General features: G+C 44.0%; 1 protein-coding gene across 6 annotated transcripts in view; it reads right to left on the minus strand.

Annotated features, from left to right (window-relative positions):
• The window catches only part of LOC139534122 (GRAM domain-containing protein 4-like), a 77813-nt gene that overhangs the window by 15452 nt on the left and 37111 nt on the right, over positions 1–25250 (minus strand). For all 6 annotated transcript variants that reach the window (XR_011666914.1, XM_071332905.1, XM_071332904.1 and 3 more), the window contains 2 exons: positions 5040–5160; positions 4168–4241 (listed from right to left, as the gene is read on the minus strand). Coding sequence is in view for 5 of the 6 variants with exons in the window: in XM_071332905.1 (XP_071189006.1) it covers positions 4168–4241; positions 5040–5160 (195 nt within the window). In the remaining variant the exon portion in view is untranslated. The remainder of the gene's footprint in view (positions 1–4167; positions 4242–5039; positions 5161–25250) is intronic.

Below are 25250 nucleotides of genomic sequence, written 5' to 3' on the forward strand. Positions count from 1 at the left end.
CGGTTTGGCATTTCTGTTCCTAGATCTGTGCCTAAGGGCAACTTCTATAACTACCTGAAGCTGTTTATTGAAATGAAGACAGGTACAGAAGGAGATACAGGTATATAGATCTCCCAGTTAAGAAGCTGGTTTAATTTAGAGTTAATACCAAAGACCCATTAACCTAAATTACACACTGATCTCCTTGTGTCTCTCTTACAGAAACAAATTCATGTACGCACACATACACACATTCTACATTTGGTGAGGCTGCTCTAACACTGTGGGCCTGTCTGGCCTAGATTAAAAACTTAGCCCATTTCCTAAAATAAACACCCTTGCCAGTGTCACCAGCACCTGAAGCTACTAGTCGAACAACTGGTTCTGGAACCCTAAAATAATGTATTTTCAAGAGATACTTCAACAGCTCCTCTCCCCCAACCCACGCACACAAACAGTGTATTCTTCCAGCCTGTTGACAGACAGGCTGCCTGGCAGTAATCTGTGCTCCACGCACACTAAAATATCTCTGCTAATGAGGATGTTCAGCACCCAGAAAGTGGTTTGCACTAAACACTGGTATTAAAGCTGCCTGTCCTTACTGCTGGGTTAGAGTTTTAATATGAATGGGGAAACTGTGTGTGAGGGGAAACAGAGAGAGTTTTTGAAGTCATTGTTTTGATATGAGAATAGCTGTTCATCAAATAACATTTTATTGGTCACATACACATATGTAGCAAATATTATTGGGGTTGTAGCGAAATGCTTGTGTTCCTAGCTTCCTATCTCCAAGTTTGAGGTGTGTGTGTGTGTATTCTGCATTGACTCAAGGGATTAAGGACAAGCCTGTGTGTGTGTGTGTGTGTGTGTGTGTGTGTGTGTGTGTGTGTGTGTGTGTGTGTGTGTGTGATTCCGTTTCAGGAATCTATGCGTATGTCACAAGTCACGACTTAACATGAGAGCCATTCATTTTTTTTGATGGCCTGTCTCCGGATTACATCTTCAAACTTAGGGCAACAGTGGCATGGCATCCGTGACAGGGAGACGCTTCCATCGTGCATGATAGTGTGATCTTACACGTTTACCTAGCAAGCTAGCTACATGTCTTAAGCTAAAGTGTACTGTTAGCTAGCTAACATTAGCTGGATGGCTCCCTAGCTGACGTTATTATTCGTATCCCAGAGCCGTTTGCTTTGCTAGTTAGAGCCTAATGTTAGCTAGCCAACATTGAACCTGGTTGGTTAGCTCCCAGCAGATTCATGCAGGGTAACGTTAGTACAGTGGTTCTTCCTTATAAAAATGTTGAGCTTATGCTGCGGTCGTTCGTGATAGATGGTGGCATATTGTGGTAAATTGCATCATTCTGGCAACAATGGCTGAGACTTAAATAACGTGCCATGGAATTCTGCAGCACCCTGCAAGCTGTGCTGCAGTATGCCGCAACTTTTAAAGGAAGAACCACTATGTTCATTGTTGTTTAACTAGCTAACGTTAGCTGGCTGGCTCGTTCGTTATATGACGTGTGTGATCTTACGCATTGTTTACCTAGCTAGGTTCATTGTTTACCTACTTAACTAGCTAGCTACAGTTGAAGTCGGAAGTTTACATACACTTAGTTTGGAGTCATTGAAATTCCTTTTTCAACCACTACAAATTTCTTGTTAACAAACTATAGTTTTGGCAAGTCGGTTAGGACATTACTTCGTGCATGACACAAGTCATTTAAAAAAAAATTGTTTACAGACAGATTATTTCACTTATAATTCACTGTATCACAATTCCAGTGGGTCAGAAGTTTACATACACTAAGTTGACTGTGCCTTTATACAGCTTGAAAAATTCCAGAAAACGATGTCATGGCTTTAGAACCTTCTGATAGGCTAATTGACATCATTTTAGTCAATTGGAGGTGTATCTCAAGGCATACCTTCAAACTCAGCGCCTCTTTGCTTGACATCATGGGAAAATCAAATAAAAATCAGCCAAGACCTCATTAAAAAAAATTGTAGACCTCCACAAGTCTGGTTCATCCTTGGGAGCAATTTCCAAATGCCTGAAGGTACCACGTTCATCTGTACAAACAATAGTATGCAACTATAAACACCATGGGACCACACAGCCGTCATACCGCTCAGGAAGGAGACACGTTGTCTCCTAGAGATGAACGTACTATGGTGCGAAAAGTGCAAATCAATCCCAGAACAATTTGTAAAAATGCTGGAGGAAACAGGTACAAAAGTATCTATATCCACAGTAAAAACGAGTCCTATATCGACATAACCTGAAAGGCCGCTCAGCAAGGAAGAAGCCACTGCTCCAAAACCACCATAAAAAAGCCAGACTACGGTTTGCAACTGCACATGGGGACAAAGATCGTACTTTTTGGAGAAATGTCCTCTGGTCTGATGAAACAAAAATAGAACTGTTTGGCCATAATGACCATCATTATGTTTGGAGGAAAAAGGGGGGGATTTGCAAGCCGAAGAACACCATCCCAACCGTGAAGCACGGGGGTGGCAGCATCATGCTGTGGGGGTACTTTGCTGCAGGAGGGACTGGTGTACTTCACAAAATAGATGGCATTATGATGAAGGAAAATGATGTGGATATATTGAAGCAACATCTCCAGACATCAGTCAGGAAGTTAAAGCTTGATCGCAAATGGGTCTTCCAAATGGACAATGACCCCAAGCATACTTCCAAAGTTGTGGCAAAATGGCTTAAGGACAACAAAGTCAAGGTATTCGAGTGGCCATCACAAAGCCCTGACCTCAATCCCATAGAACATTTGTGGGCAGAACTGAAAAAGCATGTGTGAGCAAGGAGGCCTACAAACCTGACTCGGGTACACCAGCTCAGTCAGGAGGAATGGGTCAGAATTCACTCAATTTATTGTGGGAGGCTTGTGGAAGGCTACCCAAAACGTTTGACCCAAGTTAAACAATTTAAAGGCCATGCTACCAAATACTAATTGAGTGTATGTAAACTTCTGACCCACTGGGAATGTGATGAAAGAAATAAAAGCTGAAATAAATCCTTCTCTACTATCATTCTGACATTTCACATTCTTAAAATAAATTGGATTAAATGTCAGGAATTGTGAAAAACTGAGTTAAATGTATTTGGCTAAGGTGTATGTAAACTTCTGACTTCAACTGTACGTGTCTTAAGCTAAAGTGTACAACACGTGTTGAATATGGCCGGTGTCAGTAAACTTCGGCAAAAAAGCATAATGAAATTATTGCCAGCAGAGCTGGTTAGGCTGTTTTCAGGTTATCCAGAGGTAAGCAAATCATTGGACAGAGCGTCAATTGTGCGCTCAGAAAGCAAAACGAGATGGGTGGGGCCAAAGCTTAAGAGGGTGTGAACAATGCTGAATGGGTGAAGTCAAAGAAGAGCTCTTCAATCGATATGAAAACATTCAACGGCCATTTTCTCAAAAGGGAGTTTACAAGTTTATTAACTTTCAAAGCAGAATTACTTTCCCATTGTTCCTCAAAAATGCAGTGTACGACATACCATTTTGTAGCTCTGAGTCTCTACTTTTATCCAATGTAAAAAACACCATTTCAAATTTTGCTACATAAGATCGAATCCTGGTGGTGAGTCACATATATGAAATCCCCCATGGAGAAAATAGATTCTCCACCATCCTGAATCCCCCCCCCACACAGGGTTATTACAGTCTTCCAAGAATAGTCATCCCTACACACTCCCACTGTAAAACACACACATCCCAGTCCTTCAGAGTCAGAGCAAAAGTCAGTTCCTCCCCCTGTTCTGTCTCCTGTCCTTTTCCCTTCAGCTCTACAGTCCCACTGGCTTCAACCTGAGTCCTGAACACCTTCCCACAGTCTCTCAGTCCCTAGCTGCCCTGTGGCCCTACAAACCCTTTTATTTCAGTGATCTATGAGAGTTACTGCTGTTTCTGACAAAGGTTTCTTCTGACCCAAAGCTTGAAAGCTTAGCACGTTAAATACCGAAACTGGCATCTGATTTTAGTGACTTTTCTACAGATTATTCCCTTATCCTTTTCAGTCTTTGCAGATCTGAAGGACTGGGATAGGTGTGAGCAGTATCAATCCGGTCTCTTCAATTCCATAAACAGTAAAGGTAGGTGCAGTTTTTGGTGTACACTAATCAGCAGTCATAGGTGTTACGTCATAGTCCACTTTCTGCCTTGCTTACCTGTGTCTTTGCCATTGGCAGCAGGCGTTGGAGACGGGGGTTTACGGGCAGGCTGTGGCGGCGAGTCTTCCAAACTGATAGAAGTGTAGAAAAAGAGAGGAGAAAGACAGAAAGAGTGAGTCTTTGCAACACTATGTAAACAAACATTCATGAGCTTTATGCACCCTAAGATTTTGGTTATTTGATGTGTAATGTGTCTTCATGCCCCCTCTATGGCCTTGTGGACCTTACTGTAAGGCCAAGGAGACATTCCACATGGTGTCCTTTTGGCAGGAGCTAAAATGCCACTGAATCCATTCTGAGTAGACTGGGTGAACCCGAAGCTTTACTTAAAAGGAAAATTCCACCCAAAAACGCTATTTTGGTATTTGCAGCATTTCTGCATTTTGAAAGTTATACATGTTAAACTTGATTGTTGACATGCAAAACATGTTTGGGACTACATCAACAATGGACTAATGAAACAAATACCAAAAAGATAGTTTTGGGACACAGAAGTGAACGTCCCAAGACTAACATAACTGCTGCGCCATGCTCTGCGCTCTGATATAGAAGCGCGTGATTTGGTTATGACACATACACAAACACTACAGTGAGCACACGCACACACACAGGTCCTTGAGGAATTCCCTGCCATGTGCCAACCAAGCTGCAGGGGCAGCTATTTATACCCACTGCAGCCCAGGGTGATCCACCCCACCAAAGGACAACTCACTGGGGTAGGCAGGATGGTAGGCAGGGAGTGGAGGGTTGCAGCACTGAAGGTAGCACAGACAGACAGAGTGAAGTGACTAACTAAGTGTTCTCTAAGCAAGCAACACTTAGAGAATGAGACGACACACATTTTTCCCCTCACTCTCTCCATCACACACCTGGATTTTAGCACCTCGTTCATCCTCAGTTCGAGGTCGAGCCTCTTCCCTCTCTCTCTCTCCAGCTCTTCCTTTATCTTCTCCACATTGGTTTCCTCTCGTAGCTTCCTCAACTCCTCTTCTGAAAAACACACACACACGACTGGTATCATCGCAATTCAATGGCTCAAGCTTGAGACGAATGTGGCAGGGTCTACAGTCAATCACGGATTACAAAAAGAAAACCAGCCCAGTCGCGGACATCGACGTCTTGCTCCCAGACAAATTAAACAACTTCTTTGCTCGCGTTGAGAACAATACAGTGCCACTGACACGGCCCGCTACCAAAGCCTGTGGGCTCTCCATCTTCGTGGCCAACGTGAGTAAAACATTTAAATGTGTTAACCCTCAAGGCTGCCGACCCAGAAGGCATGCCTAGCCGCGTCCTCAGAGCATGTGCAGACCAGCTGGCTGGTGTGTTTACGGACATATTCAAACAATCCCCATCCCAGTCTGTTGTCCCCATTCTTCAAGATGGCTGTCCCAAGAAATCTAAGGTAACTGAACTAAATGACTATCGCCCCATTGCACTCACTTCTGTCATCATGAAGTGCTTTGAGAGACTAGTCAAGGATCATATCACCTCCACCCCACCTGACACCCTAGACCCACTCAAATTTGCTTACCGCCCCAATAGGTCCACTAACGATGCAATCGCCATCACACTGCACTATCCCATCTGGACAAGAGGAATACCTATGTAAGAATGCTGTTCCCTGACTACAGCTCAGTTAACACCATAGTACCCTCCAAACTTGTCCTTAAGCTCGAGACCCTGGGTCTGAGGGGCCGCCCCCAGGTGGTGAAGGTAGGAAACATCTCCACCCTGCTGATCCTCAACACTGGGGCCCCACAAGGGTGCATTCTCAGCCCTCTCCTGTACTCCCTGTTCACCCATGACTGCGTGGCCATGTACGCTTCCAACTCAATCATCAAGTTCGCAGATGACAAAACAGTGGTAGGCCTGATTACCAACAATGACGAGACGGCCTACAGGGAGGAGGTGAGGGCCCTCGGAGTGTGGTGTCAGGAAAATAACCTCACTCAAGGTCAACAAAAAGGAGATGATCGTGGACTACAGGAAACGGCAGGGTGAGCACCCCGTTCCTTGGCGTACACATCACGGACAAACTGAAATGGTCCACCCACACTGTTAAACAGCCATCACTAACAGAGAGGCTGCTGCCAACATACAGACTCAAATCTCTGGCCACTTAAATAAATGGACTTAATAAAAGGTATCACTAGTCACTTTAAATAACGCCACTTTAATAATGTTTACATATCCTACATTACTCGTATGTATATACTGTATTCTATAACATCTACTGCATCTTGCCTATGGGGCACGCCATCGCTCATCCATACATTTATATGTACATATTCTATTCATCCCTTTACATGTGTGTGTATAAGGTAGTCGTTGTGAATTTGTTCGATTACTTGTTAGATATTACTGCATAGTCGGAACTAGAAGCACAAGCATTTCGCTACACTCGCATTAACATCTGCTAACCATGTATATGTGACCAATAAAATTTGATGACGATCATCAGATTTCTTTACCCCCTTTGTTAATGCACATACAGACAGATATGTAAATTGTATTCTGGAATCTATTTGTCTTTGTTCAAAATCTGGTAAAAATAAAATATGAAAACCCAAAACATTTGAGATGTTCCGGATCACATTGTCACATCTTGACATGGGGCCGTTTCAGAATAATAACTGTGTTACTCTGGTAGCTTCTGTGCTGTGATACAATTTCAACCCCTGCAGACTGCAGTACAGAATGATAATCACGGGATGAGATTGTGATCCTCTTACATTGTCCCACTTGGCTCCTTTCACTGCTCTGCCCTGTACCCTGAGCAGAGCCACAGAGGTTACAGAGTGATCGAGGTGCTAAGAGGCTGGTCACTAGTCAATACACACCTGACAGACGAGAGGAGACTCTGGTAATTGTTTCACTAACGTCCTGTTTCTTTCTCGTTTCCTCACTTTTTCTTTGTCTCTCTCATCCCCTTCTTTTCTTACTGACCACTTTCCCTCCTTCCCTCTCTCCTCGCCTGGCTGACTCCAGTAGTGTCAGGTGTCATCGGGTGACTGGGCAGACCATGCCTCCTCTTAGCCCCATGCCGGAGCTTAGCCCTGTGTTCCTGCTCACCTTTTGTCCCTGCACACACACAACCACAGAGCCTCATGAATACTGGGAGAGAGAGGGCAGCTCCTCTCACAGACTGGAGGCACATGGTTAACGAACATGAACTGATACACAAAACGACGCCGGATTCAAAATAAGTTGTCTAGTTGTCAATTTGTTGAGGTAATCTGAAGAGATTTCGCACCATCCTTCCTGAAGCACCTCCCACATGTTGGATTGGCTTGATGGGCACTTCTTACGTACTATACGGTCAGGCTGCTCCCACAACAGCTCAATAGGGTTGAGATCCGGTGACTGTGCTGGCCACTCCATTATAGACAGAATACCAGCTGACTGCTTCTTCCCTAAATAGTTACTGCATAGTTTGGAGCTGTGCTTTGGGTCATTGTCCTGTTGTAGGAGGAAATTGGCTCCAATTAAGCGCCGTCCACAGGGTATGGCATGGCGTTGCAAAATGGAGTGATAGCCTTCCTTCTTCAAGATCCCTTTTACCCTGTACAAATCTCCCATTTTACCACCACCAAAGCACCCCCAGACCATCACATTGCCATCACCATGCTTGACAGAGGGCGTCACGCACTCCTCCAGCATCTTTTCATTTTTTCTGCGTCTCACAAATGTTCTTCTTTGTGATCCGAGCACCTCAGACTTAGATTTGTCTGTCCATAACACTTTTTTTTCAATCTTCTGCAAGGCTGTAATTGCTGCAAATGGAGGATTCTTTGACAAAAGCAAAGTTCGAAGGACACAATTCTTTCAATTAAAAATCATTATAACCTTGTCAACGTCTTGACTATATTTCCTATTCATTTTGCAACTCATTTCATGTATGTTTTCATGGAAAACAAGGACATATAAAATATGGGGGATTGGAAATTACGCAGACAAATACATTTATAGAAGCCACAATCAATTTGCAATATAAAAAAAATATATTTAAAAAAAGTACTGGAGGAGACGACGAGATGAGCAAGATCCAGTCCATCTGGGAATCAGAGTTGTCAGTTGAAAACAATAGAAGCCATACTCTTTGTTCGGGGGCAACAGAGCTACGTGAGGGGATCCACCGCCCTTATACAAATGGTAAGGAATGGTAGGGTAAACACTGCCATACTGTAGATCAATGCTGAGGTGACTGTTGTCAAAACTAATATCAGTGATAAAAATAGGTGGCCAAACGCTGATCGGCATTCGCGGTGAGTTAAGTAACGCTCCCCATATTTTCAATGCAATTTTTTTTCCAGCAAAAGGTGGATAAAAGCAACAACAACAAAAAAGGTGTAGAAACAGTGTTTACCCTTCACTAGACCACTGTCTGTTGTTGTGCGTAGGCTCACCGCTCATGGTACTTATTGTCTATGGGAATGTCAATTACAGTAAAGAAACACAGCTCCACAGCCTGTGGAACTAACATCCATTATAAATGACTACCCACATCACAACACTCGTCTCCATACAACTACTACGGTACAACGTCCTGTCACACACCAGTCATAACTCAGTGGTTGACTTCATGCTAGAAGCTACACACATATTAATGGAACCCCCCCATATAGATAATGGTATTACTTTACTCCACAGCCTTCGATCAGTCTTTCTCTGAATAGTGCTGCGCCAAAAAAAACATGCTGCTACTAACGTACCATCTTATTCTGAGTCGACTATGTACTGAAGCAACCTTACATAGCAATCATGCTAGCCTGTACAGTGTGATTAGACAGACATGTCACCAGGATCACCCTCAGATCCCAAAACAGCACTGCGACACTAGGGGTCAAAATCAAAACAGAACAAATCAGAGGATGAGAGACAAAAAAAGTAAGTAAACCGATCAGTAGATGTCCACCCCCGGTGAAGAGGGGGGGGCAGAGAAAGGTTGACAAAGAACGAAAGAGATTGAGAGAGAAAAAGAGCAGCTACTCCCACCTGTAGGGCTACATGTATAATTCAGTTTCCTCTACCACCATCTCCTTAATTATCTACCATAGGAGATTTATACTACCGCAGTGTCACTCTTCTCGCTCTCCATCACTCTCGTTTCTACCGGTTAACCCTCAAACAATAATACCCTTTGAGATAGAGCAAAGATTTCACTCCAAACAATCAATGGAAACATGATTGTCAACTTACAAAAATATAAAAAAAGGCACAATTTCAAAGATTTTACAGAGTTACAGTTCATATAAGGACAATCAGTCAATTGAAATGACTAGGAATACAGATACTAAGGATCTGTTGGTCACAGATACCTTAAAACTAAACGTAGGGGCGTGGATCAGAAAACCAGTCAGCATCGGTTGTGACCGCCATTTGCCTCATGCAGCGTGACACATCTCCTTTGCATAGAGTTGATCAGGCTGTTGATTGTAGCTTGTGGAATGTTGTCCCACTCCTCTTCAATGGCCATGCGAAGTTGCTGGACATTGGTGGGAACTGGAGCACGCTGTTGTACATGTCGACCCAGAGCATCCCAAACCTGCTCAACAGGTGACATGTCTGGCCATGGAATAACTAGGAAATGTTCAGCTTCAGGAATTGTGTACAGATCCTTGCGACATGGGGCCGTGCATTATCATGCTGAAACATGAGGTGATGGCGGCGGATGAATGGCACAACAATGGGCCTCAGAATCTCATCACGACATTCAAATTGCCATCGATAAAATGCAATTGCGTTCACTGTCTGTAGCTTATGCCTGCCCATACCATAACTCCACCATGGGGCACTCTGTTCACATCAGCAAACCACTTGCCCACACAACGCCATATAAGCCGGCTGCCATCTTCCCAGCACATTTGAAACTATCTGTGAAGAGCACACTTCTCCAGCATGCCAGTGGCCATTGAAGGTGACCATTTGGCCACTGAAGTCGGTTACGACGTCGACTGCAGTCGGGTCAATTTCCTGGTGATGAACATGCAGATGAGCTTCCCTGAGACGATTGACAGTTTGTGCATAAATTCTTCGGTTGTGCAAACCCACAGTTTCATCAGCTGTCCGGGTGGCTGGTCTCAGACGACACCACAGGTCCTGGGCTGGCATAGTTACACGAGGTCTGTGGTGGTAAGGCAGGTTAGACATACTGCCAAATTCTCTAAAAACAGTATTGGAGCCAGCTTATAGTAGAGAAATTAACATTACAGTCTCTGACAACAGCTCCGGTGGACATTCCTGCAGTCAGCAAGCCAATTGTACGCTCCCTCAAAACTTGAGACATCTGTGGCATTGTGCTGTGTGACAAAAAATGCACATTTTAGAGTGGCCTTTTAATGTCCCCAGCACATGCTGTTTAATCAGCTTCTTGATATGCCACACCGGTCAGGTGTATGGATTATCTTGGCAAAAGGAGAAATGCTCAATAACAGGGACATAAACACATTTGTGCACCACATTTGAGAAAAATAACCTTTTTGTGCATATGGAACATTTCTGGGATCTTTTATTTCAGCTCATGAAACATGGGACCAACACTTTACATGTTGCGTTTATATTTTGTTCAGTATAAGCATGTGTGGATGGAGGGTAGGTCACTATAGGGTCGGCAGGTAGCGTAACGGTTAAGAACGTTGGGACAGTAACCGAAAGTTTGCTGGATAGAATCCCAGAGCTGACATTATGGGACACCGGTCCGGTAAAAATTGGTGCAACCAAATCATGTGCTGTGGCCATCAACTGAAAGTTAGTTGCACCAGTGCCACCCGTGGAAAAAGTTAGTCTCGACTAGAGCCCTGCGTGGTATAAGTAGCTTAGTTGTGACCTCGTGCTAAGTGCCAGAGAATGCCTGTAACCCTATTAGACATCAGCTGACAGGACAGAGAGGCAGGCTAGGTAATAAGAGAGAAGCATGCTGGGTAATGTAACAGAAAGGCCTCCGTCCCTCTCCCCATGCTTGTGTAATGGGTATTGAATGACTGGAGTAATCAGGCAGAGCCAGTTACTCTGTCACTCTTCATCCCGTCAGCAGGTCAACGAGTTGGACCCAACACTGGGCCTGCCTGCCCTAAGCCCCCACCCCCTTTACCCCCCTAAACATCTAGGGTAGATCAACCGAGGATGCTTTTACATCCACTCTCCCCATTCCACCCCTTCCTTGTGGGCCTGAAACAAGTTCAAAATAAAATGTAAAAATATGCTGGGCTTTATTGTTTAGCTGAGATTATTCTTTACGGAGCCAAGTATATTTGGGGGGCTCGGGAGGCGCCTGAGGGGCGCAGCGGTCTAAGGCACTGCAGCTCAGTGCAAGAGGCGTCACTGTAGTCCCTGGTTCGAATCCAAGCTGTATCACATCTGGTCATGATTGGGAGTCCCATAGGGCAGCGCACAATTGGCCCAGCGTCTTCCAGGTTTGGCCGGGGTAGGCCGTCACTGTAAATAAGAATTTGTTCTTAACTGACTTGCCTAGTTAAAAAAAAATGATTGAACCTTTTTTATTTATCACAACTGTCCAGGCCTCAATTGCTACTTGACCAGCATCATTCACTCTCATTGTCAATCATTCTAAATGTTCTAACAGTGACTGGGGCGATTGCCATCGAAGTGTCAAACATTTTTTGAGGCAGTGCTGCCTGCCAGTAGTAAGTCTGATTGAAAGATTCATGGAGCTACTGAAGTTTAGTAACATAGTAGATGCAACGCATTGAATATTTATGTTCATGCACCTCAGAATGAATTTTGTAACTTTGTCCCAGAAGCATTTAACTGTAGTGCACTCCCACATTATATGAAGGAATGTGCCTACCTGATTTAGGTGGAACAGTAAACAGTTGGGTCAAATTTCATTGTAAAACATTTCCTTGTATTTAAAACACCAGTCTGTGAACAAAATTAAAATGTTTAAATTGATGGTTTGGATTACGGGATGTCAAGACTATATTTTTCCATATTCTGTTCCAGTTAAAGGGTTGTTCAGATTCACTTAGATCTGTGGACCATACTTTTTAAAATGGCTAGCTCAGAATATAAGCTTTCCAAACGTTGTTTATATATTAGAGATCAATCCTTTCGGGAGGACAGAGAATTTATTTATAAATCCCATCATTGGATGGTTCGGTAGTTGGGTTTCCCTAAATTTTAAAAATAGGAGAAAAAAAACACTGAGAAACATTGTGAACACCTGCTCTTTCCATGACAGACTGACCAGGTGAATCCGGGTGAAACCTATGATCCCTTACTGAGGTCTCTCGTTAAATCCACTTCAATCAGTGTAGATGAAGGGGAGGAGATCGATTAAAGTCTCAAGACAATTGAGACATGGATTGTGCATGTGTGCCATTCAGAGGGTGAATGGACAAGACAAAATATTTACGTGCCAGGCTCACCGGCTTGTGTCAAGAACTGCAACACTGCTGGGTTTTTCCACACTCAACAGTTGCCCGTGTGTATCAAAAATGGTCCACCACCCAAAGGACATCCAGCCAACTTGACAACTGTAGGAAGCACTGGAGTCAACATGGGCCAGCATCCCTGGGGAACACTTTTGACACATTTTCCATGCACGAATTGAGGCTGTTCTTAGGGCAAAAGGAGAGGGGGTACAATGCAATATTAGGAAGGTGTTCCTAATGTTTGGTATACTCCGTGTATATGAGTCTTTAAAATCTTGGAATGTTCTAAAATCATTGTGTCCATGATTTCGGCAAAGGGTACAGATTCCAACTGGAGGCTGCCCTCCAGTTCGCAAGGCATTATTGTGAAATATTGGAGCATAGCATGCCATTTTGATTCCCAGTTACATTGTCCTTCAATTTTGCGCCAAATAGAAATTGTGAGAGCAATAATTGGAACAAGGCGTAGTTTACATTGGTTAAGGGATATATCAGTAAAGACCACCTCTTCCAGGGTAATAGGAGACACCATATGTCTTTATACCCAGCCCAGGGAGCGGAAGAATCATGTCTAAACCAATTTAGGATGGGACAAAATGCTAGTGCCTGGAAATACTCTTTAAAATACATTTTATACAGAAGTGATAATTAAATAGAGCTATGAATACAATGGAAAGCACACCTGTGCTCCAAGCAGAGAGAACAGATGCACTAGTGTGCTTCGCAAACACTTAAGCTTTAGAATCATGAGTGCAGTTTACCCTGGGTCACCAAGGCACAGTAACAGAGCGTGTCTGTTTCACTTCCTTCTCTGGCCACAACGAACCCCAGTACAAGGCCTTAAACCCAGGCACAGAGTCATGCACAAATGTCATGTTTGTGGTTCAAGTGTCCTTAAATAGCGAAGACATTCTGTAACATGCCAGAGTGTCTCTCCTGTTCCCTTCACTAACCAGCTGAGAAGAAACTGATTTGCTGTTTGAGTGCAATCTCCTATGAATCCATATCCCACTCATCCACACACAGTGGGGAAGCTGAGCCCTCCAGTTAGAGTGCTGTGCCTCACACCCCAGAGCTGCTGGTCTAAGCAATAAACTGACATCTACAGAGACAGAGACAGGTCAGATAGCTAGGAGACGGTTACCCAGAAAAGACAGGTAAAATATTCTGTGGCTATCGAGACAGACAAATGGGTCATATGAACCTACTGACGTTGAGGGAGACAGAGGTCTTATAAACAGATAGGTCATGTTAACTTACTGAGGTTGCTCTTGCGAGATTTAATCTAGGCCGCTGCAGTCCTCCATCTCCTCTGACCCCCCCCCAGACTCACTGAACCAACCCGCTCACCTCACATACACAGCCAGCACCCTGCTGTGTTAGGATATTGACTGACACCGCAGGATCCCACTCTCCAACCGGGCTATGGTATTGACCAAAACCAGAAGCAACCCAACTCGACACACCTAAGAAAATACCCGCCAGCACTCTGATACAGGCCCAAACTTCGCTGAAGTCGGGATTCAGTGGAAGGTTACTGCCTAACGGACCTGACCCCAATCAACTCAGAATCTCCCTGCACTCAAATACAGCTCCCAGTCAGCCTGTCTAGGTGTCAAGTTTATAGCCTAGCTTCACACAGCGACAGGTCAGTACATGGTGTACCAAACAAACAACCTCACAGCTGATCAAAACTCCAGGTCAGAGAATGTGGGTCTGGTCTGCTTTGAGCTGGTCACAGTTGGATCCTATAGCACAAACACAAGAGGCTTTGCAGTCTGCAGAGTTAGAGATGGAGCCTTGTAGAGTCCCTAAAACAGCCTGGAATCTACCAACCAAGTACGTTGAAGCCATACACCACTCCCCTCCCATGAGGTCTCCCTACAGAACCTCAGGACCCCTGTACTAGTCCGAGGCAGTGTTCAGTGTGTATGCAAGCAGATAAATACATTTACCTCACATCTAGGCTTAAAGAGCCGGGGGAAGGAAAAGTACTGCATGAGATTATACCAGCAGAACAATGGGTCCATTCACACACAGAGACCTGCTGCTGGTGCACTGTTGTTTATTGTTCACATTCTGTACAGAACTTAACACGCCAACGACTGACTGACGAGGATCAGTAGTTAGTGCAAGACGGCACTATCCATGCATACATCAATAAAAATAAACACATGGTAGCGTTATGTACTGTATAGTATGTAGTCATCAGTTTAAAACACACAAGAAAGCTGATTTGACCATCGGTAGGTGGGGACATTCAGAGATTGTGATTGGCTGATCTATTAACGCCGGCAGACATGGAAAGCCCATGTACTCATACACACACAGGGTCCATCTGTTTATCAACACAGACCCTACAGGTCACAGGGACACTGCACTATTGACCCCAACGTCACCATGCCTCATGCTACTGTTGATTTCACTGCTGTCCTGACACAACCCAAATGCAATCCATACAGAGCCAGAGGGGGGGAAGATTACAGTTTTTTCCCTATACTGTATGCATTCAGGCTGTGGAACAGTTAGTTCTGTTTGTGACTGATCAATATTCTCCTCTAGCTAGCTGCCCTACTTCCCACTGGGTCATATAGACACACACAAACAGTTTAGAACTAAACAAGGTTATGACAGGAACATTATGGCAGGAAATGGTGATAATAAAGGAAACATTGTTCAGAAGTAAACACATTCTCCAAGCGTTGTGAACTAATGGATGTGCGCATGTACTGTACTCAACATTTAATGACACCAGGGCCAAGCTTAGCGCATTGCACACAGCTAGCATGGTCAACGAGTAGCACAAGGCCGATAGGAATCATGCCCACAATTGACAGGACAAGCTTTGCAAGTGTCGTGTCTGTGACCATCATTAAAATGTGAAGACTTATTTTATCAAATCATTTCTCTGTGTAATTATTAATACGTGATTAAACTAAATCATGTAAACTTTCATTAACTAGGAAGTCGGGGCACCCCGGGAAAATGTTTACGACATGTTTCTATTTCCCGAATCGACTTCAGATATTTTCATATCTTATCGATTAGTCTCATATTAATATATCATTATCTCAGTCTCATTTCTGAATGTCGCAAACCCTTGGATATATGCACAAACCCTAGTCTCCATAATGAATCAACGATATACACAGTTAGTAAATAAATAATTAAACCTAACAAACCAAATCAAGTTAAGTCCCTAGTGGGCTAAAGCAGTATGACGGCTTGGTAGACAATGGAAAGGGGTGGGGACAGAAAGAACGAGAAAGACAAAATGGATTCACTACACACTGTTGATAATTATATTCATTGAAATGCTAATCCTTTGCACATGAACGGCCGCTCATTCGAAAATAATTGCAAGGTATATATTTACGACCGCATGTCGTCTCCTCTGTTGGAATCACCGGTCCGTCTGCTGGAGAGTCAGTTCATCAGAGATTCTCTGGTTAACATCCCCAGAAGTCACAATGTATTTCATGGTTGTAGCCTTCTCAGCAGCTCTGGATAGTGTCTGTTGTACTGGAAACGTCAGGCGTACAGATGGCCGTTGCATAGAATAGATTCTTCCGCGGTTGTCGGTATTCTAGTACTAGGCTTAGTAACTTCCAGGTGCAGACTAGTAATTATACGTCTAGGATTTGCTCTTCTTCTGTAGTGATCGATAGTCTCAGAGTTGAACCATTTCCAGCCGTGTAGCCAACACTACACACAGTCTGGTCTCCTGGGCCTATAGAGTTGTAGCCATTTCAACGTAGGGACTCCGTCCCGGCGTTGTTTGACTTCAGTTTGTAGTTTTCTTAACCATTCCAACATGTAGCAACAGCTCCATATTTTCTGGTCTAATGTACATTTCGACAGGAGTGGGTTTTATACTCACTGAGAAAATGGCGATCCTTGACTCCGACATAATGTCTATGCTCACTTGGTTAACTTTATATGAAAACCTTCTAAATGAGAAAGTATGGGTTAACATCACATCTTTTCACAAATAGTCTCACGTTTAATCATATACATTTCACAATATTTAGATGTGAACCCCATAATTAAAGAAGTGTACCCAACCAAAAGACACCGTAATGAGTGTTCTGTCCTTCATGAGATCACCAAATGAAACACACTCGACATGACTGTCCACGGACCACTCCCACATTCTCAAAAATAGAAATATTGTTTAATTATTCAAACTTTTGAAGTCCAAGGGTCTCTCTGTGTTCCACAGTTTACATTCCAATCTCGAACACGACAGAGCATAGAGGCAATGTATATTATGACCGCCATAAAACAGCCGACGTCCCGCTCTCCCCCTCTATGAGAGAGAGCACGCTGTATTACAGCCTGTCGACAACTTGGCTGGTAAGCCTGTCGACATCCCGTTTAGATGGGGCCTCCCGAGTGGCGCAGCAGTCTAAGGCAGTGCTAGCTGTGTCACTACAGATCCTGGTTCGAATCCAGGCTGGGTCACAGCCGGCTGTGACCGGGAGACCCATGAGGCGGCGCACAATTGGTCCAGCGTGGTCCGGGATAGGGGAGGGCTTGGCCGGCTGGGAAGTCCTTGACCCATCAAGCGACTACTGTGGAGGGCCAGGCGCATGCACGCTGACACATGGTCGCCAGGTGTCTGGTGTTTCCCACGACACATTGGTGCGGCTGGCTGTGTCATTGTGTCATGCAGCAGTGCGGCTTGGTGGGGTCATGTTTGGAGGACGCACAGCTCTTGATCTTCGCCTCTCCCGAGTCCATACGGGAGTTGCAGTGATGGGACAAGACTAACTACCAATTGGATAACACGAAATTGGGGAGGTAAAAAAGACGAAAGCAAATGGAAAAATTGTATCCCGGCTAGCTAGCTACTCAACACCCTGCTACTACAACGCAAAGTTGTGAGACACACGGGGTAACGTGATCTTGAGCCAGGTAAGCAGAAACAGACAGCTTTATTTACCAGGGTGGTGGGAAATAAATACAGTCTTTATACTTTCGGTGTAGTGAAAGTAGAGCTAACAAAGATGCTAGCTAGCCATCGCGTCAAATACCGAGTAGTGACTCGGTTTGTAAACCAAGAACTCGAGGTAGAAACACACAGCTAGGTCATCTTTTACAGGATAATTTTAAAAAGGGATGGTGCTTCAATGGTGGTGTAACACTTGGAAAAAAACGGCACCGCTCGTGTTAGCCAAACAAACTGAATGGGGGTGCCATTAGCCCACTAGCTAACAAAGACATGGGAATGTTCAGTTAACTCTGAACGGTGGGAACCGATGGTGAGCTAGAGACCACAGGTAAAAGTAACCAAAGCTAATGGAAACCTGCTATAGGCGGGATGCTAAAGCAGTGGCTAGCGAGCTATCAATGCTAATTGCATGTAGGCAACAGGTGAACTGTAGCTAGCCGACTACAAAAAGTAACAAGCTCACTTCAAATCGGTAAAGTGAAGCTGAAGTTAACAGAATTCCTGAAAACTCACTCAACGCTCCGTGGTGGGTGGCATCTCCCAGGAAGGGTAGCGGGTGTTTTGCAACAGCGAATGGTGATCCTAGTGAAATATCAAATCCACACCGAAATGAACATTTAAGAGCTAGTTTTCCGAAGAAAGCTACTTAACGAGCCAGTAACCAAATAGACTTGTGAAGAGGCAAAGAATGAAGAAACCAGGGCATTGCAGGGTGTTATATAGATTGGCCTGTTAGAAGTGCTTGAATGAGGCTTAACCAATGACCCATAGTGAGATCTGAGTTGACTGAAAGAACTACAATTATATTCTATATACATTAAACTACTTGATTACTGGCGGTATATGCCCATGTTATCATCATTCATATAACTTATTGAATATAGTTTAACTGCTGTGTGTCCTTTGCAGCATTATTACAGTATTATCCTGCTGACAACCAGGGAAATGCATGCCACTGTAAATAGCTAGAGATAAGACATACGGCTGGGAGGAGGATGCTGCTAGGTTTGCTGCTGCCTACTGTTTTATGTATTGAGCTAAACTCCTTATATAATTTAAACATCCATTGTGCAATGTCGTGATATCTGCAGTACCTTATGCTTAAAGGAGGCATCTGCCTGCAGAACGCAGGCTGCAGAGTCAAGAAGGACAGACACACCCCCGACAACCACACATAACAGGCTGCAGCGGTGGAAACCAAACCAATGACTGTGCAGAAGCGGAATATGCAGAACAGGTAGGTACACGAATTAACCAACCCACCTACCTGCTATGATCATCTTAAAAATCGACTAGTAAGCACAGTTTGTGCCTCCAACAATGACTCAGCCTCTATCAGATGAAACCCTGATAAAGGCAGCATAGCTATCAAAACTATACCAGGTATCTATTACATGTATTGCAACTGAGCCCCGGAGTGTTTCCGCTTCTCTTTTCTACATTTTCCTATTTACCAAAAAGATCAAGCGGCCTAGTAGACATCTGATGTCTGATCCTACTCACATAGTTACCTCACACGTATTTCTTAATGACTTATCAGCTACAGTGCTTATCAACCATTAGCACACAGGGCTAATACTGTTACATGCTCAATAGACACCCTCTAGGCCAGTTCCATAATAGGGTCTTGAACCTTCCTGTAGTCTAGCTATGGTCTGGTATGGGCTTTGGCCTAGCTATGGTCTGTAATTCAGAGTCTCTTACTGACTTATAAACACAAGGCTAATACTGTTCCATGTTCAATAGCCACTCCTAAGCCATTTGGGATCTCCTGTAATGGATGAGGCAGAGCAGGGTGGCAGGTAGCCTAGCGGTTGGGACAGTAACCAAAATGTTGCTTGTTCGACTAGGTGAGAAATCTGCCGATGTGCCCTTGAGCAAGGCACTTAACCCAAATTGCTGCTGTAACTCAGTCTGTATAAGAGCGTCTGATAAATGACTAAAATGTAAATATAGTTTGTGTATGGTATGGGCTTTAGCCTAAGTATGCTATGATATAGGCTTTAGTTTAGCCTAGCAATGGTATGGACTTTGAGTTCCTTCACACAACCAAGTAATCTTTAACCCGCCAACTGGAGTCCCACAGTGTTCTTTCTGCGATGCAGTCTGGCTTCAAAACTAGCCATGGGTGCTAAACTGAAGGTTCTAAATCATATCTGCTTTTGACAACAAGGAGTATTTTGCATCTTTTTATTGATCTGGTTAAAGCCTTGGAATCGGTTAGGCACTGCATCCTGCTCAATAGACTCGTCGAGGGTTCTCAGAAAATTGTCTAGCCTGGTTTGAAAACTATTACAACGTGTCAAATCCGAGGGCCTGCTGTCCCAACCACTGCTCGCTGTGTATATTAATAATGTTGCACATGCTGCTGGAAACTCCCTCATCCACCTTTATGCCGAAGCCTTTAGCCTGTAGTGACGCCTTTAGCTCTGAGATGCAGTGTCTTAGACCGCTGCGCCACTCGCGAGCCCTGCTGTGTTGCCTTGGACCCACTGTACATTGCTTATTGTTGTATATTTGATGTATATTTTATTTTTCCTCTGTAAAGCGTTTTATTTATTTTTAGTGGTATTGTGTGTTGCCCTGTTCACTGGTTTTGGTTCTCAATTGACTTACCTGGTTAAATAAAGGTGAAATAAAATCTTGAATGAACTCCGCTGTCCCTCTCTTTGTTAATCTGATTAAAGTTCATTGTCGAAACAAAAAGCGGTGAATACATTGAGAATCGTTGAATCGTTCACACATACAACACATGCCTCTGCTCAATGGTGTCTAAGTAGTAGCATAGTGCACCTTAGTTCAACAGCATCCAAGTTGTGCACTGTACAAACCAAGTTGTGCACTGTACAAACCTACACTGTGTCAATGACTCTGGTTAGTCCCACAACGGCACTGGCTAAAATGGTCCCTGTAGAACTGAAATGAAAGTAGTGATTGAGTATTGATATTGTCAACTAATGTGATAAAGATGATCAGGCAACACGAGAACAAACAGGATCACCACAACACAGACAATCCAGTTGTTCCCTCACTGGCTCGCAATCTCACATAGCGACACTGTTTGCATTCCAAATTGCACCCTATTCCCTACATAGTGCACAACTTTTGGGCCCTGGCCCAAACAAACAGGGTGGGCTTGGATTATCATCCAGGTACTGATGAAGAACACAATGCCTTCCTGCAACCTCCAGAGACTACTCTACTCTGTCATGCCTGCAACCTCTGCTGCAGATATCACGAGAGAAAGAGATGGGTGATGAGAGACCATGGGTGAGGGGGAAGCACTCACAGGGGAGAGAGAATCGATGAAAAGTGAAGTCATGAAAGGCGTAGATGGGAAAGAAGCCCATAAAGGCAGATCAGGGGATGAGTAGAGCGCTTACAGCGAGTGACTTCAGAGGAGTGAGTGACTGTGCAGTCAGAGGTGATATGCTAATAGGACAGAGAGTAGACGTCTTCCGCTTTAAATCGGCTAGCCTCAAACAGTAACACACATATCACAGCACCAGCACTGCAAAAGTGACTTGTCAATTACGTCTGCATCCCAAATGGCATCCTATTCCCTACATAGTGCACTACTTTTGACTAGCGCCTAATGAGGTCTGGTAAACTGCCGTGCACTACATAGAGAATACGGTGCCATTTGGGACAAACCTTGGTCGGCCGAGCTCAACCAGTTCATCAGTATTATGTACCATCATGGGTTCTATCAAATCCATGCTGCCATGTTTAATAGATGTGGTAAAAAGGTCAATGGACCGCAGACCGTGGGGGATAGACAGATGCCAGATTGTTAGACCAGATTTGTTGAATGTGCGCCAAAGAGGATATTCGTCACGATTTACGTATTGTAACAGGACCACAATGTGGCTACTACAGTCCGATTTTAAATATATTTGGCTGTTTTCGCAGCATAACATTCAGAAGTTGTCCCTTTTCAGGTTTAGAAGTAACTGCTAAATGCTAACTCCTGTTCGTATAAACTGGTAGCATAGCTAGCATACAGTAATCGGTGGTCGTTTTGAAGTGTAATGGAGTTTATTGGTGATGACATGAACATGTACTGGGGTTGACATCCATACAAGCATTATACTCAGATTTTTTTCTCAACATAGTGTGAAAAACACAACCAATAGATGAAATGTATCGTTTTGGTCGAGTTCGATTGATCTCTTTACCGCATGTATACAGATAGTTTGAGTTCTAGTAGCATATTAGCCTGTCTAGTAGCTTGAGGTTGTTTCAGCTGTTCAGAGTGGGGCATCAGATGGACTATAGGCAATGCTATAGTCTGTAACAACTAGCCAGTCAAATCTCAGCCACTCAGACCCCACAAGCCCGTCTCTTTCTCAATTCGCCCTGCTCCACTACCTCCACACACAACCGTGCCGAGATGAACACAAAATAAAGCAGAGATTAACAGAAAAGAAAGCAAGGATGAACAGAGCAAAGTCCATTTAGCTGCTAATGGAGTCTCCTGCTTCACCGCTCCTACTGGTCCAATTACACTGGGGGGGAAAAGAGGGGTAGAGGGCGGGAGAAAGAGAGCAGAGAGGGGCCTGGTCAGGACCTGTATTACCCAGAAACAGATTCACTCTAGTTCACGAATACAACAGGCACCTTCTACTGCCATTCAGTATGAAGTGTGTAGATGCATTTAGTCCCTGGCCTGACATCTCTATTCTGACCTTTAGCAAGGCAAAGCTGCCATGTTGTGACAGTATTCTATAGCATGCTAAACGCTAACTCAAACATCAGCTATGGAAGACTGTCATTGACAACAAAGCAGAGTTGAATAATGCATGAGTATGTCCAGTATATATGCAGATTCTTATACAACAGTCCAACAGTCCACAAAACAGGAGTGTGAACTTGAAACAGCAAATTACCCAGACAAAAGACTGTGCTATGTACTTATGACACAATGGTACTCAACTCTGTAGACAACATTCATCGGGACACATTTGTCTGTCTAAATGAGTAGTGGTGATGAGACCGTATTGCTTTTAGATGCTGAGTCTCTCATCCATCTGTGTGTGTGTGTGTGTGTGTGTGTGTGTGTGTGTCAGGCTCTTCATAAGGATGAGATGGACTACGCCTGATTAATTAAACTATCATGTCAGGGAGAACAATAACCGAGGGGATAAGAACAGACTGACAGAGGGAGACAGACACACACACACAGGCCGAGCGAGCGACACAGGCCGAGCGAGCGACACAGGCCGAGCGAGCAAGGAATATTGAGAAAAAAATGCTAAAAGAATACAACTGCTAGCAGCAGTCCTAGCTTTTGCTAAAAATGTGTAATCTGGCTCCATACTCCACCAGCATGTTGGATTTGAGATCAAAATGTTTGAGGCAACAGTACAGAATGTCACCTTTTATTTAGGGGTATTCTCATACATATCCATTTTACCATTTAGAAATGAAAGCATTTTGTGTCAAATCAAATTTTATTGGTCACATACACATGGTTAGCAGATGTTAATGCAAATGTAGCAAAATGCTTGTGCTTCTAGTTCCAACAGTGCAGTAATATCTAACAATTCCCCAACAACTACTTAATACACACAAATCTAAAGGGGTGAATGAGAATATAAATATAAACATATGGATGAGCGATGGCCGAGCGGCATAGGCAAGGTGCAGTAGATGGTATAAAACACAGTATATGCATTTGATATGAATAATAAGTTATGTAAAGATATGTAAACATTATTTAAGTGGCTTTATTTAAAGTTGCATTGTTTAAAGTAACTCGTGATCTATTTTAAAGTGGTCAGAGATTAGGTCTCAATGTAGGCAGCAGCCTCTCTGAGTTAGTGATCGCTGTTGAGCAGTCTGATGGCCTTGAGATTGAAAAACAGCTTCTGTCTCTCAGTCCCAGCTTTGATGCACCTGTACTGACCTCGTCTTCTGGATGTTAGCAGTGTGAACAGGCAGTGGCTCGGGTGGTTGTTGTTCTTAAACCTTTTGGCCTTACTGTGACATGGGGTGCTGTAGGTGTCATGGAGGACAGGTAGTTTGCCGTAGCAGGCGGTGATACAGCCCGACAGGATGCTCTCGTTTGTTCATCTGTAAAAGTTTGTCAGGGTTTTGGGTGACAAGCCAAATTTCTTCAGCTTCCTGAGGTTGAAGAGGTGCTGTTGCGCCTTCTTCACCACACTGTCTGTGTGGGTGGACCATTTCAGTTTGCCCGTGATGTGTACGCAGAGGAACTTAAAACTTTCCACCTTCTCCACTGCTGTCCCTTCGATGTGGATAGGGGGGTGCTCCCTCTGCTGTTTCCTGAAGTCCACAATCACCTATGTTTTGTTGACATTGAGGGAGGTAAGAATGAGTAAGAATTCTCTTGGTAGGTAAAATGGCCAGCATTTGATTGTAAGGAATTTTAGGTCGGGTGAGCAGAAGGACTTGAGCTCCTGTATGTTGTTATGATTACACCATTAGTCGTTAATCATGAAGCATACACCCCGCCCTTCCTCTTCCCAGAGAGGAGTTTCGCTCTGTCAGCATGATGCATGGAGAAGCCAGGTGGCTGAACCGATTCCGACAACATATCCCGAGAGAGTCATGTTTCCGTGAAACAGAGAATGTTACAAGCTGATGTCTCTCTGGTAGGCAACCCTTGCTCAAATTTCATCTACCTTGTTGTCAAGAGACTGGACATTGGCGAGTAGTATACTCGGGAGCAGGGGAGATGTGCACATCTACGGAGCCTGACCAGGTGGCCACTCGGTCTGCGGCGCCGTTGTTTTGGGTCAGCTACTGGGATTAGATCCATTGTCCTGGGTGGTGGTTCCGAACAGAGGATCCGCTTCGGGAAAGTTGTATTCCTGGTCGTAATGTTGGTTGACGTTGCTCTTATATCCAATAGTTCTTCCCAGCTGTATGTTATAAGATTTCCTGGGGTAACAATGTAAGAAATAATACATTAAATGTTTTTATAATACTGTATAGTTTCCTAAGAACTCGAAGTGACCATCTCCGTCGGCGCCATCTTGAAGTCCACCCATTTGAAGGTGTCATAAGATCATACCCCCAAAACATGCTAACCTCTCAACATCACCAATAACAGGGAGGTTAGAATTTTGCGGGGGTATGATATTTATGCTTCTATAACTTTGTCACTCATTATTCACAATTCATTCATGATTGTCACATCCACATCGCCAGTTTACTAACCACAGCTCATGTCAACCCATCATTACGCACACCTGGCAACCATTAGGCACACCTGGACTTAATCACTTCCCTGATTACTTGCCCTTTATTTAGCCCTCTGTGTTAATCAGTCTTTAGATGTTATCATCTCTCGTTCAGTAGACTTCTCATGTTGGTTCTTTTGCATCTGTTCCATAGTAAAAACTCACCATCTGCACCTGCTTTCTGACTCCCGGCGTATGTGTAACAGATTATCCGTAATCATGTGTCATGACGCTAGCCCTTTCAGTGAATTGCCTAGCAGAGGTGTGAACAACCCCTTCCCCTATTGGGGAGGGCAGGTTTACAATTTAACCCCCACGTCATAAATTACGTAAAGAGGTTCTCCCTGGCCATGCAGCGAGTTTCACAGTAGAACAAAGGAACTTCTACTACATCACAGAATTTGAGAACTGAACAATATCCATCATTTTGGAGAATGTGTAAATGGTCGGTGGAGAAGCCAGCTACGACCCGGTCCGTTTTGTTTCATGTTTGTGACCTCATGAAAGACAATACAGCCACAT

Source organism: Salvelinus alpinus, chromosome 11, assembly GCF_045679555.1.
Source record: "Salvelinus alpinus chromosome 11, SLU_Salpinus.1, whole genome shotgun sequence".
Lineage (NCBI taxonomy): Eukaryota > Metazoa > Chordata > Actinopteri > Salmoniformes > Salmonidae > Salvelinus > Salvelinus alpinus.